This window comes from Epargyreus clarus, unplaced genomic scaffold (assembly GCF_041222505.1).
Source record: "Epargyreus clarus isolate Ecla_fem2 unplaced genomic scaffold, WU_Ecla_fem_2.2 ptg000002l, whole genome shotgun sequence".
Taxonomy (NCBI): Eukaryota; Metazoa; Arthropoda; class Insecta; order Lepidoptera; family Hesperiidae; genus Epargyreus; species Epargyreus clarus.
In genome coordinates, this window is record NW_027332210.1 from 2,202,494 (window position 1) to 2,220,637 (window position 18,144).

At 36.1% G+C, this 18,144-nt stretch overlaps 1 protein-coding gene across 1 annotated transcript in view; it reads left to right on the forward strand.

Moving 5' to 3' along the window:
• The window catches only part of LOC140745835 (facilitated trehalose transporter Tret1), a 45,998-nt gene that overhangs the window by 26,702 nt on the left and 1,152 nt on the right, over positions 1–18,144 (forward strand). The window contains exons 3-9 of the mRNA XM_073077757.1: positions 11,657–11,812; positions 12,887–13,089; positions 14,287–14,473; positions 14,902–15,023; positions 15,900–16,076; positions 16,592–16,684; positions 17,409–17,635. Coding sequence (XP_072933858.1) covers positions 11,657–11,812; positions 12,887–13,089; positions 14,287–14,473; positions 14,902–15,023; positions 15,900–16,076; positions 16,592–16,684; positions 17,409–17,635 — 1,165 coding nt within the window. The remainder of the gene's footprint in view (positions 1–11,656; positions 11,813–12,886; positions 13,090–14,286; positions 14,474–14,901; positions 15,024–15,899; positions 16,077–16,591; positions 16,685–17,408; positions 17,636–18,144) is intronic.

Here is an 18,144-nt window from a genome sequence, read left to right on the forward strand (position 1 = left end):
AAAATCAGGGGGTTTTGCCTGGGATTCGAACCTCAGACCCCTCGATCGAGAGGTCGAAATTCAACGACTAGGCTATCACTGCCATTTGACTATACAGGTGTGATAATAGGTCCTCATACAGACATAGGTATAGACGGGCAGAAGTATCACGTGGCAACCACGTATCGTGGCAGATAAAATAGTATTTTTCTACACAACTCATATTTCCTTATTAATCTGGATTTGGATGACAATGTATGATTACGTGTCATCCTAAAATACAAATAGCGGACGCCACACAATGGCAGTCTAAATATTTTTTTGCACTCCCATGTGGGGGATATGGGAGTGTATAAAAAATATTATTAAATAAGGTAAAGGGTTTTTTGAGAACAATACGAAAAACAAAATTACGTTATAAAAACTTTGTTTTTATTTTTTAAATATAAATGTTTAAAGTAATAAAAAATATGGTAGAATTAATTTTTTTTTACTATGCGCTCGCAACGCATGTGCAAAATATTTGAATTTAAATATAATTTTGGGTCGGAAAATTACTTGCATCGCGGAATAAACTTTATTGCATCGAATCGACATGATTCTGCATATTGCATCCAGAAATAGACAATGTTTATTTTAGATACCAAGAGATGTAGCCGGCATTACAACTAGAGTTGTAACTTCACACCTATATTTCTATGTAATACGTACCTGTACCTCCATGGCTTGAGTGGATGAGGGGTAGAAACAGTAGAGCTCGACCAGGGAGGTACCACTGCTACCTATATCTAACGTTAAGCATTCTTACATTTGGTAGAAAATGTGGATGCCGGCTGACTTACAAATGAGGTACCCATCTTTATCCTCAGGAGTGGCGATCATCTGTGATCTACTTCAGGCAGAACCCCTTTTCTATATGGAGCTAGTTACAGCGGCTCACAAGTAACAAGCTATAAAATAAATAAAGCAACAAGCAGCTATAAAATAAACAAGCTATAAATATAAAAAAGCGTGTTAAAAAGGCTACTGCCGTCCATTTATTATATAACAAGTCTTTGAAACCTTGCCGCCCCTTACGAACGCTTTGAAAATTACTCGAATATTTTCGTTTATGCTAAGGGGAAGTACAAACTCTCAATACGCTATATACGCCAATATTCGGTCGAATACCCTGATATACCCTATGTTCTTTTATGGTCTTATATTTTTTTTGTTGATTACAAACAAATAACCACGTTTAAGTACACGCTGTGTTTATCTGTTTGTCACTGTCATTGCTACTGACCTGCCAATTACTTTTATTTATACACACCCACTGCGGAATGGGCGCGGCATTAAATATTAATAGATAAGTGACACTTATCTTTATCCATCCCATATTTCAGTAATATGAGTGTAACTTCCAAAGGCAGATGGATACACAAAAGATTAAAACTCTATTAGTAAGTCTCCGCTGTCTGTCCGTCTGCCACAGGGCTATATCTCTAGAACCTTTATAGATAGACACTTGATTTTTTACAGATTATGAATTAATGGCGCCACTATAACAACAAATTCTAAAAATAAAAAGGTTGGAAAATAAATGGGGTTCGCATAAAAGAAACCACTAAGTATTAAGAAACTACTAAGTAATATTTCGGAATTTTTAGCTTTATCTGTTTAACCCATAGATAAAAATAGATATCTCACCGCCTTGTAATTGAAGGAAGCCATTAAATGACTTAAACGGCTGACAATTCCGTGAGCCGTTTAATGACTGTCATGGTGAAATTTACGTGGAACAATGTTAAGACGTGGTTAAGACACGAAATCGAAGGAAAAGTGCGAAGAAATATCGTATCATTCGTAAATGATCTAAAAACTATTTTTTTTAATATTTTTCAAACACGAAAATCGATGACAGTGACAATTGTCAAAAGATTACATTTTCTTGTTAGGAGCGAGTAATCTTTACTAATCTATGGTTGAACCGTAACAGACAGACACTTTAAATTTTCATGATGTATTTTTACTTAGCTGTTGTTATAAAATACTAAAAATACAAATACAGTGCTCTTTCTGACTAAATTTGATCGTTCTACGAGCGAAGTCGTTATATTTTGATGCGATTCAAAAAAAATCAGGGTGGGTCAATTTACCTATGATGTAAAATGCTGTCAGATTAATAAATTAAAAATCGAAGAAAAAAGTCAAAAACACTTCAGTAAATAAGCGTTAAGAATGTCAGCTTCTACATTCCGGGAAGAAATCCAAAATAATGATCATTCAAAATCATGTAGGACTAACAGATTGCTACGTGTTACCTTCTAAATCTACCATTTTGAAGGTGGTAGAACCGGAGTCGAACCACAAAGGTTCGACTCCGGTGGCACCACCGCCACACCTATTCCTACCTAATAACAGCAGTGTTAGGCGCTGCTGTGTTCCGGTTTGAAGAGTGTGGTAAGGGAGACAGACTTTTCCGAGGCGTTCCAGCTTAGTCCTCAGGGTTAGCGGCGCATCTGTGGCCGACCTCAGGTAGGAATATCTAATCCTATCTGGGGTGTATTACAGATGTCCATGGGTGGCAGAAGCCACTTACCATCAGGTGGACTGCATGCTCGTCTGCTACTCCTATATTATAAAAAAAAAAAAAATGGCATAAAAATTATGTCCAATTATCAACATTATCATTATCATCTCGCGGAATGATGACGTTGATAGCCAACTTACATTAGTGATTGGAAAATTTTATCGATAATTTGTATCGATAACAATTGATATAGATTACCTCTAGCAAGTAATTATCATAACAGTGGAATTTTTTCCTCATTCATATCATAATTGTTTTCGAAATTTGTTAATCAAATATATTATGGATCTGCAATCAAAATGCCGCAATGACGTTCAATATTTTTTAGATAAGTATGTCAGTATATCACGAATACCTTTGTGATTATAGGTGATCCAAGGACACTAAAGTATTTGTATAAAGTATATGTACGCACGTAAGGCGGTAGACCAAGTACCACCGCCACACCTTTTTTTTTAATATAAAAAAAAAACAAAAAGAAAACCTATTTCTACAGAATAACAGTGTTATACGCTGCTGTGTTCTGATTTGAAGGGTGTGGTAAGGAAGACATAGTTTTCCGAGGCGTTTCAGCTTAGTGCTCTAGGGTAGCGGTACATCTGTGGCCGACCTCAGGTAGCAATGTAGAGGAGTCTAGTCTTGTTGGATTGGTCTAAATTGTGGAGTGACATATGCTATATTTTAAGGTAGGTTTTTGGTTTTAAAATCTTATATATAAAATTCTCGTGTCACAATGTTAGTTACCGTACTCCTCCGAAACGACTTTACCGATTTTTACCAAATTTTATATGCATATTCAGTAGGTCTGAGAATCAGCTACTATCTATTTTTCATACCCCTAAGTGATAAGGGTTGTTCACCCTTAATATTATTTTATTTATATGGCAACACGTTTGCCGGGTCAGCTTGTACCTAATTTTATACTTTTTTTATTTTAAAGATATTGATTTAAAAAATTTAGCAAAAAGTATGACTTAAGCAGATAAAGTTAATCCAAAAAAATATGACTTAAGCAGTAATTTCTAAGCATTAAATTCGAAAAAGACCATTAAAATTATAAGTTTAAAGAGCGTGAAATGATGGAAAAATTTATCCAAGGGAATAATTACGTTGATGATTATTATTTTATCGTCATTGTGAACTTGTTTTGCGGAGTTAACTGTATTAGGGTGACAATGATTTTTATAATATAAGAGTAGCAGACGAGCATGCAGTCCACATGATGGTAAGTGGCTACTGCGGCCCATGGACATATGTAATCAACCCCCATAGATTAGTAAAGATTACTCACTCCTAACAAGAAAATGTACCTAGTTTTGAGAATTGAAATAGTTGCGTAAAAAAATTGTGCCACGACTCCATGCTAAAATGTCCCTAAAACATTTAAAATAATTATTTATCTATTATGTAAATTACGCAGTATTAGTTATTTATTCGTAAAATTTCTCTAAAAATGTTTTTATTTGTCAGGAATTCAAAAAAAGAACTTACTAATAAGCCATTTGTGGCTTCATTCAATTTCAAGGCGGCGAAGTATCTTTACTAATCTATGTCAACCCCAGATAAGAATAGTCTTACCTAAGGTAGCGTTGCTAACCCTGTGGAGCAAGTTGGAATCTGTGCTTGGAACGCTTCAGATAAGTATGTTTCCCTTACCACACCCTTCAAAGCGGAACACAGCAGCGTTTAATAGTACTATTATTAAGCAGAAACGGGTGTGGCAGTGATGCCACCGAAGTCGAAGGACCTCTGTCACTGACATATAAATGTGAAAAATTGTTAAGCTATTTTTTAAATATTTATCACAATACAATTAAAAAATATCTTGAAATTAATTTGTAACTAATCTACATACCTACACGTACACGAAGTTTCAATAGGTATTAAAACATTTGTTATTCTTTAATTATAACAAAACATTAATAATTCTTAAAATAAATTAATCTTCAAAAGAAGAATTCTCTTTGTCCAAAAACTACAGCTTCGCATGACAAATATTTTGCTAAAGAGACTCAAAAAAAACTAGAATATTCTTTGTTGTCTCGTTACTGGATTAGAACAGTAGCACTACCATGAGTTTACAAAAGTATTACTCGCTAGCGACTGCGTAAAATAAATGTATGAAAAATTGTACAGCGCCTCTGGTGGTTACTCGTAGAATAAAAAATCCGTAGTGTGAGCCACTACGTAACTCGATACGTAAAAAACCTATCGAAATCAAATTCTAGCGAATGTCATTGCCATACAAATTCGGCCCCCTGAGTCATTAATTTGACAGACGTTGTCAAGAAATACCGTAACGATATATGTTATTCACTAGCAAAATGACAATAGTTTTCTATTTACAATTTCTATAGTGGCGTTTCTATGCCAACTCATGGTAGTGCTACAGCTTATTTTTTATATTTTTAATAAATAACAACAAGTACAAGATCGTACAGATAATGTATCTTAATGAGTTACGCTGCATGTAATTGACACACATTTATATTTGACTGATTGTATTTTAATAATACGAAAAATAATGTATAAGCTGTGATAACCTAGTGCCTGAAATTCAGGCTTTTATTTTTCGCATCTTTAGAAACTTACACGCCTGAAAATACTTTTAAAAAATACTTTTCAAAGTATGAAGTAGATCAATCCGCATCACGGAGCCGCGCTTAGCCAGCATGGTGGATTATGACCTAAATCTTCCACGCTTCAAGACATCTGTGTCCAGCTGTCGGCCAATTGACGACGTATGCAAAAAAGTGGTAAAAACATCAGTAGTGGTTTCTGCCTTATACGAGTAACAATGATGTGGCGCTGCTGTGTTCTGGTTTGCCGGGTGTGGTAAGGGAGACTGAAATAGTAACACGAGGATCCCAACTTAGTTTATATCAACGCACCTGTGACTATTTCAGGTACGTCCAACACTTTCCACTTGGTCGTTTGCCTTCAATTGTCTTCAAATGTAAAATAAATTTTGCATAGAAACTAACGGCAAATAAAATTATTACAGAATTATACTTCAATATAAAATTCTCGTGTCACAATGTTAGTTACCGTACTCCTCCGAAACGGCTTTAGTGATTTTCACCAAATTTTATATGCATATTCAGTAGGTCTGAGAATCGGCTACTATCTATTTTACATACCCCTAAGTGATAAGGGTTGTTCACCCTTAACATTTTTTTTATTTATATGGCAACACAACGTTTGCCGGGTCAGCTAGTACCTACTTCAATATATTTCAAATGAATGGTGACCCTACCAACAATAAATTATGTAAGTAGAGTAGTGTAGGTTGTAAGCATTTTAGGGTGATCTCACATTAAACCGATTTAAACCTGCATAGCTACTACAAGCCAGAAACAGTTCTGCGTTTTGGCGGAAGGATGTCAGCTGGCCTTAATATAAGGCAAACATTTTCCATGAGGAATGGTATCGCATCTGTGATCAGTTTTAGGTAAAAACCCTGTTCTATATAGAATTGCTTATAGATATTGAAGGGTAGCAATGACCATTTACTTAAAATTCCATTATAATATTTTAATTTCATTATTGAGCATTTGTTTTTTTCCATCTTCGGTTAAGAATTTTCGGGTAGTTAGGCATTTTTATAATAATGTATTTTTGATTACTTTTATGTAAACAAATTTATCATGACGCAAAACTGACGTATTTTGACGGTACGTCAAAACAATTGACGTGTGATTGCCCAGCCCTTATGCTATTTTAACATACAATGTATATGCTGGAAATAGGTACCTATTTAAAATTTATTATAATTATAATCGCGTGATAATCGTCCCATGTTTTATTTAGATAAGCCACTCCCACAGACCTTTGGCCCTTTTAATGTAACAGCATCACATTCCAACATAATTATGTGTTTTCCAATTAAATATAATAATGATAAATAAAGAAAATTTCGTGTTGAATTTTCTTTCGATCGTATTCCAGTAGTCGATAGTCTAGGAAAATAAATTTTGAGGCACAATTGAGGCACAACACTATTTACATAATATTATTGTACAATTACTGAAATTGTACAATTACTGAAATTACGGAACATAAAACTATTGTTCCGTGCATAAAAAACATTTCGTTTAATTTCCGATTTATTTTTAACTTTATTTATTTTTACTATATTTTTGTTAAAGCTGCAATAGTTACACGCTATGTTAACATGTCTATCTTATACGGTTCAAGAGATACCTGTGACAGACGGACAGACGCGACTTTTTTTGTAATAAGAGTAGTAGACGAGCAGGCAGCCCACCTGGTGGTAAGTGGCCGCACATGGACAATCCCGGATAGGATTAGGTATCCCTACCTAAGGTCAGCACAGATGCGCCGCCATTCCTGAGAACTAAGTTTGAACGCCTCGGAAAAGAATTTCTCCCTTACCACACAAAGGGATAATAGAGTACCATTTTGCCTTTGGGAACGATCCCTAAAAAATGCAACGAACACTTTGTACACGAACCAACACAATATTTGGCAAGCATCCACATACTCGTAACGATGTGACGTTGTCCTAACGGCATTCCCACGTGTCGACAAAGTTCAATGTCGATGTCGCCATTGAGTCTCTCCTCATTTACCGTCATCGAATGACGTACAAATATTTGTAAACAATTATAATATTACCGTTCATAGGTAACGGTTGTAGGTAACGAAAATACATTACAATAAAATTACGGTTCATTTCTTCCTTTTCCTTCCTTTCCTGTTCATTTTCCAGTGTCTAAAGGATCTTAGAGGATATCAAGAGAGGTTTTAGTCTCCATTACAAATGTCTTCCATTACACGAGTCTCTCGAATGAGAGGGTTTGGGCAACAGTCCACCGCGGTGGCCAAGTGCGAATTGGTGGAGTTCACACACCTTTAAAATCATTTAGTTTTAAAGAACTCACAGGTTTAAAGGATTTCCCATTATATTCTCCTTTATTTTTGTAGCAAGTGATAATTAATTTCTAATATGCACACATAGATTAGTAAAGATTACTCACTCCTAACAAAAAAATGTACCCAGTTTTGAGAATTGAAATATGTAGTTGCGTAAAAAAGTTTTGCCACGTCTCCGTGCTAAAATGTCCCTAACATATTTGAAATAATTATTTATTTATTACGTAAATTACGCAGTATTTGTTATTTATTCGTAAATTTTCTCTAAAAATGTTTTTATTTGTCAAGAATTCAAAAAAAGAACTTACTAAAATAAGCCGTTTGTGGCCTCGTTCAATTTCAAGGCGTCGAAGTATCTTTACTAATCTATGTATGCACATAACAGTGAAAAATCAGAGGTGCGTGCCTGGGTTCCAACTTCGGACCCAAACGATTTAGAAACCGAGTTTCTACTAATCTATCACTGCTTTGTACCGATATATGATATTTACCGATAAATGAGGAGAACCCCAACAATTTACCTGGAAGTGCTTATATTCGCATTATATGCTATTTCAAGCCACTTTATTATCATGTGCTATTTTTCAATTTATCCACATTATATTATTAAACTTCATAGACTTGATGATTGGGCTTGATTTATATTTTGTTGATACTAACCTTCCGCTTGTTATGGTGTATTTTTGTATATAAATAAATGTCATAAAAAGTGTAAGTACCTAAATCTCTGAAGATTGCATACCTTTTGATTTTTTCACGGAACCCAAATTATTTTTTCTAAAATAAAATAGCTTTTTTTACTCGTTATAACATCAGCTAACTGCCAGTGAAAGTCCCGTCGAAATCGGTCTAGTCGGGTTTAGTAGGAACAAACCAAGGTAAGAAACAGACAGAGGGTCAGATAGATAAAAAAAATATAATTATTTTTTGTTATTAGTACCTACCCTATAAATTTGAAACCATATAATCAAAATCACAGTTCATTCGGTTGGGATTAACTAATTTTAAATTCATTGGTTTCTCTCCGCTGCCCTACATGGGTTTCTCTCAGCTGCGGGAGCAACGAATAGAATATGCCGGACTCCTACCGGCTAAGGCCCTAGGTTGTTGCTCTGAACGCCCTTTGTTGGGCCACGGGTACAGTAATAGCAATCGTTAAGATTTAAGCCAAACATACATACGAACTAGGAGGTAAGTTAAATAAAAGGTAGTAAAAAGATATTTTCGCGTATCCAATTGGTCCACAGGAAACAGCGGGCCGGCGATCCTCAATGAGTGTACAGTGGCCACCTAAATGGGATGTAGCAATTTGCCGTCGACACTACAATATCTAGTCATGGCCAAAACGCGATATTCCAATAAAATTTCCCAGTAGAGGCGCCACTGACGAATTTATTGTTGCTAGATTTTTAAAAGTACCTAAAAATGGGATAATTTTTATTGATTAAAATTATCAATGTTTAATGATAAAAAATAATGATTAAAATTATCAATATTTTATGATGCTTCTTTTTACTTACAGATATGTTAAATATTATGCATTTGATTTACAACGTTAAGATATAGTTGTAAAGATCGTACTTTAGCAAATGAATGTACCTAAATCTAAAAAGGAAAGTATTTTTTGCTGGAGAAATTATTTAAACGCTGATACACGAAGGCATGTTTAGATGTTTAAGATATTATAACATTAAATTATTTTACTATTAATAATAAATAATCTTAATTTAACTTCGGGAAGAACTACGTAATAAATAAGCTCCTAATACTAATAATCTACGTACAACAATAAATATTACAAAAATATAAATTATAACAGCGACAAATATTTTTATCACCAATTTTTATTGTAACAAAGAATTTTAAGATAACATTATTTATTATACTTTTACATCGCTTTGGGTCTCGGAGTTGTGTGCAACACCCACCATAGCGTATCATAGTTTGGGTGTCGTAGGCTGTAAGCAAGTTATAGAACAATGAATGAAAAGATCTGGGTTTGATTACCGACATCTAAGTGCAGAATTTAGGTTTGTGGGTTTGGGTGTCTATTTTACTTATATAGACACATATAAATAGATATACTAGTATTTTGTATATAACATACAAGTAGAAGACGAGCATGCAGTCTACCTAATGTGAAGTTACTGCCGCCCATGGACATCTGCAGTCAACCCCAGACAAGACCGGATTTCCACCTGAGTTGTACCACAGATGCGCTGCTACCCCTGAGGAATAAGGTAAAATGCCTTCCTTCCCTTCAAACCAGAACCCAGCGTAACACTGCTGTTAATAGGCAAAGATAGGTGTCGCGGTGGTGTCGCCGGAGTTGAACCATAGTGGGCTCTATCACCATTAAATACTCGTAGTATATTCTATAATCATCACATTATGTACAGTAGCATTACCATGAGTTGGCATAGAAACGCCACTATAGAAAAGGTAAATAGAAAACTATTGTCATTTTGCTAGTGAATAACATAACTACTATCGTTACGGCATTTCTTGACAACGTCTGTCAAATTAATGACTCATGGGATCGAATTTGTATGGCAATAGATCATAATGACATTCGCTAGCGATTTGATTTCGATAGGTTTTTTACGTATCGAGTTACGTCACTACGGATTTTAGTTCTACGAGTAACCACCAGAGGCGCTGTACAATTTTTCATGCATTTATTTTACGCAGTCGCTAGCGAGTAATACTTTTGTAAACTCATGGTAGTCCTACTGGTCCAACAACTTTAAAGTACACAATCATAAACCCATATAGTAGTGTGCACACAAGATCATAATACTAGCAAGTTATGGGCAAACAACTACATCAGAATGACATTTATGCACGGTTCTACTCGAAGTACGTTTCCACGCACACAAGCCGTGTTGTGAAGTACGTACAAACACATATTGCATATGCGGAAGACATTTTTAGCGATAAATGTGAGGGAAAATTGTTTTTACCCGACTACAGAGGGTAATTTTTCAAGTACATGTATGTCTCATTATTTGGCACATAACAGTACAGACGACTTGATGGATTTTAACATATTACGAGCATAGATGTATTACCTAAAAAAAAAAAAATATACCGGCCGAATTGATAACCATCTCCTTTTTGAAGTCGGTTAAAAATGTCATTGATTAAGAATATGTAGCGTCATTGAATTCGTTTAAATTGTGGGAGCTAGGGAGTCTATATTTTTAACACCATTTTATTAGCTTGGGTTGTATCTATGTATGTATTTATGTAACGGAATCTTTGAACTAAATTTGAAATGAAACTTTGCACACGTATCAAGGACCAATGACAATGAAATAATTAAATAACAGTTTCTTATTAGATTAATTAAATCCCCAATTTATGAGTAAGTCACAGACTAAAAATTAAAAATAAATAGTAAGTAGTTTAAAGATATTAAAAAAAACACGTTTTTATTGCTAATCGCACTAAAAACTAGAAAATAATTTTTAATTCAATTCATTTTTCATTTTTAGTTTTTTTTTAACTATTATTTATTATACCTTAAGTTTCATAGTGTTGTAAGTAGCTTTATAAAGAGTTCCTGCTTATTTCTCAGGGGTAGCAACATATCTGTTCACGACCTTAGGTAACAATGTAGTCTTGTAGTCTAGATTGCTTACAGGTCTATAGGCGACAGTCGCCACTTACCATGTTGGACTGCCTGATTTCCTACTTAATAAAAAAAAATTGATATATACATAATATTTACATAATTAAATTCTGATTAATCATTGTAATTACTAATTATAACTATAGACATATATAAAAATGTATACAAGAAATAAAAGTTAAACTTAAATAAAAAAGCTAAAGGTAACATTTAAAAATAAAACAATGAGTCCAAATCATTGTCTCTCCGTAGGGTTTTAATAATGCTGGCTGTGTAATATATTATGTGATAAAAATCACCTTGCGTATTAAAAATTGTAGATATCCTCATAACAGCAGTGTAAAGCGCTGCTGTGTTCTGGTTTGAAAGGTGTGGTAAGGGAGACATACTTTTCCAGCCTAGTCCTTAAGGGTAGCGGCGTATCGTTGGCCGACCTCAAGTAGGAATATCTACCTATCTGGGGTTGATTACAGATGTCCATGAGCGGCAGTAGACACCATCAGGTGGACTGTATGCTTGTCTGCTACTCTTATTTTATAAAATAAATATATATTAATTTCTATATTTGTCCCCAGCGAACATCGTGGTTGCATGCACCGGCTACAGCATGGGGTGGACGGCCCCCGTCAACGTCAAATTGGGGAACAGCACCACCAACCCCTTAGAGGAGCTTCCCACCAGTGATCAGATCGCCTGGATGGGATCCCTACTCACCGTTGGAGCTATTTTTGGTAACTATTCAATTTTAAGCTTAGATGAGTAAATTTACTTATCACAGATTTTAAATAAAAGGTTTGAAGGTAGAACTATCTGTGGTTCGTCTTCAGCACCACTGCTACACCTATTTCTGTTATAACAGCAGTGTTAAACGCTGCTGTGTTTTGGTTTGAAGGGTGTGGTAGACCTACTTTTTGTGGTATTCCAGCTAAGTCCTTAGGAGTAGCGGCGCATCTGTGGCGGACCTCAGGTAGGAATCTAATCTTATGTGGGGTTGATTATTGATGTCAATGGGCAGCAGTAGCTTACCATCAGGTGGACTGCATGCTCGTCTGCTACTCCTATTTAAAAATACATTCAAACCAGGACACAGCAGCACTTAAACACTGCTGTTATATAACAGCAGCAGTGGTGCCTTCGGTGTCGTACCCCAGAAGATTTTACCACTTTCTGGTACAAAGTCTGAAAGAGGTCTGACCATCGAACCTGGTTAGGTTTAATCTGAGTACTAGATTACGCGGACAGACATCCTGATAAGATACGGATAATGCACTACTCTGAAAGTTCATTTATAGAGATAACAACCATTAAACTTTTATGTGAGTTCTATCCAGATAATTCTGGGCAGTATCAGTTTTAACTAGTTTTTTCATTAAAATGCATTTCGTTTTTTCTTTTACGACCTGTGTGGTTGAGCGCTCACCATCCCGGTCTGACACGCGGTAAGTTCCTATCGATAGACCTGCGATTTCTATTCTGGGTCTGGGTGTTTACATATCGATTTTTGTATGTGTTCATAGCACCCTCGACAGCCTTATATAAAACGACCATCTTAGTCCTCAGGAGCTAATCCATAATAATCTGCCACGTTGGCGAAGTGCGAATTGGTAGACTTTACTCAAATCTGAACTTCGTTCACAGAGGTTTTGTCACGTTTATTAGTAACTTCATACAAAAAAAATATGAATATTTTTTATTAGTACTTCACTTCGAAAAATCTGGTTTGCTTTGAATTAGAAATCTGGGTCCCTAGCGTAATTTTAGACTATTTAAAATCCTTTTCTAATATGCACATTTAAATTACCCAGGACCATTCATCGGAGGACTGGCTGCGTCGAAGATCGGAAGGAAGTGGGGGCTCATGTCGTCTTCCATTCCCCTCTTCCTCGGCTGGATCATGACGATCATAGCTACCAACATGGGCTACTTGTTCGCTGGCCGGATCCTTTGGGGTGTCGCCGTGGGAATGATCTTCACAATCTCGCCTATGTACTGCGCTGAGATCGCTACGGTAAGGAATAAATGGAGAACGGAAGGATGGAAGCGAGGAATAAAAGAATGGAGAATGTGAGATTAAAGAAAGGAATAGGTAGAAGATATAATAGAACAATGATTGCATTTCACAGAGTGAAAATACCTGCTATACGATTAGATCGATACTAAATAGTGAAGAACAGTAAAAAATACACAATTAAAAAGTAAATACCATGCTCTTATAAAATGATTAACGTGTTCTAAAACTGTGGGGTGCAGCCTTTCGGAATAAAATTAATAAAAGATCATACCAGTTGACATTAAGTTAATATTATAATAATCGCCAAATGGATTTTGGGCAACAAAATTAATGGGGTCAATATCATTTTTTAATATAATTAGGTACGTATTCTATACAACTTTCTGATAATACCAGTAACACTGTTATCAGCTAGCCATGACTTACATATTATTAAAGTGCAACTCAAAGACATTTATTTTGGATAAAATTATATTTAACGTGTAATTTTATCCAAATCAACATCAACCCAGTCGTGAGAACAATTTTGCCTAACAGGAAATACATACGAAAATAAAAGCGTATTAAAAATAAGATCTTCCTTTCTTCTATATACGCAATTTGGTCCGCGGGCTAGATCCTAGGTCGATGCAAGCCGCATTTGGTCCGTGGTCCGGCGATTGTCAAACGCCTAGTAAATAGCTCTACTGGGTACTTTCTGTGATCATGTTATGACAACAAGTTTTTGTCTTTTATCATAAATTAATATTACTTCACTAACACAGTGTTCACGATAACCTAATGGCCCTGACCTGTTAGTACGCATATAAAGCGTCATTCAAATGAAGTAAAAAAATAAAAATATTGCCGTCTGATGACTCTTACTGCAGGTCCGATTTTCAAATTGAACCCTCGGACCCTATTCACCTAAATTTGTGTCGTCAATTATATATTAGGAGATCAAAAAAGTAAAAAAATGTTTGTTGGCGAAAACAGTTCTTTAAATAGAAATGAAAAAAAATATTTCCATAATTATACTTATAACACTTTTGCCAATGATAATGATCGAATTGATTAGCATTTAAGATTTCTTTAAAATAGCCGTTTTCGCTTGCAAACAATATTTTAAATATTTTTCGCTTCTCCTAGTTTTTGTATTAACACAATGTATATTGTCTATTCTATATTCTTATATTCTACTCTATTCTCTACCAGGACGAAGTCCGAGGCGCGCTAGGCTCCTACCTACAGATGTTCATCACCGTGGGCTTTATTCTCATCTACGGGATGGGACCTTTCGTGCCTTACCACGTGATATCTTACGTCGGCATCGTATGCGTTGCTGTGTTCTGTGTGGTGTTCTTCTTCATGCCCGAAACACCTACGTACTACTTGCTGAAGAGTGAGTATGACGTCAAATATTTATTACTTTTATTTATATAACGACGGACGGCAGACGAGTATGCAGTCCACCTGATGGTAAGTGGCTGTTGCCGCCCCTGGACATCTATAATTAACCACCAATAGGATTAAATATAACTACCTGAGCTCGACCAGATGCGCCTCTACCCCTGAGGAGTAAACTGGACCGCCTTGGAAAAGTATCTTCCCCTTACTACACCTTTCAAACCAGAACACAGTCGCCCTTAACACTGCTCTTATGAGGCAGAAATAGGTGTGACGGTGGTGCCGCTGGATTCGAATCACAAAGGAACCCTTGAACAAGATGTTAGACCATCATAAGAGTTATTTTTTTTATAATTGACACTTACCAGTTTTTGTTTGTATTTGCCTAACATATATTGATGATGATGGATGATGATTAATCAGGTGATCGCGAAGCCGCCGCCGCGTGTCTATGCACCCTGCGAGGGAAGTCTCGCTCTGGAGTGGAGGCTGAGCTCAGCAAGATCGAGATCGACGTGAAGGCTTCCATGGAAAAGACTGCTACGGTGAGTGTTCATAAAACAGTATACATATAAACAGTAGGATGTGTTCGTGTGTTGATCTTTCTGACGTGTTTTCTACCAAATTGAGAGGTGCTTAAACCATAGTTGACCGAGCTGGCCAAGTGCAAATAGAAAAATTTACACAATGTTGAGATATTTTTAAAGAACTCTTTGGCATAAAAGTTCATCCACTACGGACGCCTAAGTAGTTAGATAGGTTGAAAAAAAAAGATTTAAAATAATTCAAAGCAATAATAGTTCTGAAGCTACTACCTATTGCAAATAAATGCGGTTCGGAGGACCATTCGTAGTAACATATTAGTTTACTTATACGTGTTACGTAAAGATATAAAGGCAAAAGATGTCAAGGGAGGCCTGTGACACGATGGGACGATGAAATAAAAAGAATAGCCGGACCAAACTGGGCTCATTTAGCGCTAGACAAAACCAAATGGAGATCTTTGGAGGAGGCCTTCACCCAATCCGGGGTTCTTGCATAAGTAGATCAAATAATAACTAACAACAAATTAACAATAAACATAAGAAAGAAATACTCACCGTACTAACATAAGAAATAGAGTTAAGAAAATAATTGTAATGATTGCAAGAAATAATAAAGGCTTTTTATTTTATTTATTTATTTATTTTTATACGTGTTACGTTTATCTTAATCTTCAAGATTAGTAATCAAGTGGAACTCCTGACATGAAGTTTGTTACACATGTCCATATGCAGCAGTGATCACATATCATCAGGTTATGCACTCAATTGCTAGTTCAATCTTATTAAAAGTATAAATGAACCACTATGTATGAACTAAGAATATTTTACCTACACATGAACTAATTCCACATATTAATCCTCTATAATCTCCCCCAGGTAATGGACATCTTCAAGGGCAGCAACTTCAAGGCGTTCTACATCTCGTGCGCCCTGGTGCTCTTCCAACAGTTCTCCGGTATCAACGCTGTGCTGTTCTACATGACTGACATCTTCAAGAAGGCTGGTACCAGCCTCGACCCCGCGATTGCTACTATCATCATTGGTGCTGTACAGGTGATGTGCCCATTACCATATACCATTTGAAGGTAGAACCCTTTGTGGTTCGACTCCGGTGGCACCACCGCTACCTATTTCTGCCTCATAATACCAGTGTTAAGCGCTGCTGTGTTCTGGTTTGAAGGGTGTGGTAAGGGAGACATACTTATCCATGGCGTTCCAACTTATTCCTCAGCACATTTGTAGACTAAGTTCGGTAGGACTCTTATCTAATCTGGGGTTGACTACAGATGTCCAGTAGCCACTTAACATCAGATGGAGTGTTTGTTTACTCCTATAATTTTATAAAAAAGTTACATGACGCACTGATTACTTTAACATTGCCAGTATAGATGGCGTTACTTTTGCACAGTGTTTCATAGACTGTTTCTTCAACAGACGGGTGGACTGCATGCTTCTTGGCTACTTCAGTACTATAAAAGTCACATGACACATTGAGTAATTTAATTTTATCAATGAAGTTGACGCTACAACTCTTTTACAGTGTGTTTCATAGTGTTTTTCTTCAACAGTTGGTGGCGTCCTTCATCACACCGTTCGTAGTTGATAGATTGGGACGTCGTTTATTGCTGTTAGTCTCAGCATGTGGTACGTCCATTGGTCTGGTGAGTTATTGACAGTCCTATAATTAGTTATTACCATCATCAACACCAATACTGTTTCATCATCATCAACCCATTATTGTCCCACTATCATCAACTCATTACTGTCCCATCATCATCAACCCATTTCTGTTTCATCATCAGCAAGCCATTACTGTCCTTTCATCATCAATTCATTATTTTCCTATCCTTATCAACCTATTACCGTTCTTCGGCTGTATACGGCTCTTCTGTCAGAATAAGAAGATCCTACAAGAAGAAAGTTTGAGAAGTTTCGGTTACAGTCCAACACTACTCATATGCGGCTTGTTTTCACATACATTTGTTTTTTATATTACCCTTACATTACTTTGAAATCTATTGTACGAGTAATACGTAAAAATCAAAATCAAAAGCGCCTATAAAAGGTTTGAAATCCAGCCTCCAATAACGAAACTTCTTCGTTTCATTTCACTTGTCCTCCATAATACCTTACGAATGGCGGTAGATATTAACGTTCAAAAGACTTCTATAAAGAACCTACTCCAAATACAATACTTTTCATTTGATTTAATTTAGTGAATTGTCATCTACTCATCATTACCAACTTTTGTTTCAACCAGATATATTATCATTGATTTGTTTTAATGAGTCATCAACTCATCATTACCATCATTAATCTCATCATCTCCCACCAGATCTTGCAAGACATTTTTACCATAATTAATCTCATTATCATGCCCCCCAGATCTTGCTCGGCATGTTCTTCCTGCTAGTGGAGACGGAAAGCGACGTGGTGGAGAAGATCAGCTTCCTGCCGATCCTGTCGCTGGTGCTGTTCATCGTGACCTACTGCTGGGGGCTCGGTCCTCTGCCCTGGGCGGTCATGAGCGAGCTGTTCCCGATTGAGGTCAAGGCTGTTGCGTCGCCGATTGCTACTGCGTTGTGTTGGTTCATCTCTTTCCTTGTTACCAGGTATGTTGGTGTTTTAGACATTTAATTTCAAGTCCATATGTTCATAAGTTGGAACCCCTTGTGGTGGGAATTCCGAAGCATCACCGCCAAATTTATTCTTGTCTTCTACTTTGGAGGGAGACATACTAATCCAAAACAGCTACACCGCTTTCGACAGGATTTTCACTGGCAGTTATAAATCAGTTATAAACAGCAACTAAGGCTACTTTATAAGAATAATTGGGATGAAACCGCGGTGCAAATCTTGGTATTAGCTTCGGTTTTCTATTTATCATTACTTCCCAGAATTTAATCCTCATAAGCGACACTATCTAATAATAGAATAATCAATTGCATTTTTTTTTTCAAAATGAACTCATTCGATTCCCGTTTAAGGAAATAGATTTACAGTTTTATTTCTTATCATCAAAATCAGTCTCGTAACTTCTTTCAGCATTTTTCGCTTCGGCCATGAAGGCCCTTTTGAAAACTTCACCTTGTATATTTTTAAAATGTGACCTATGTTTGTC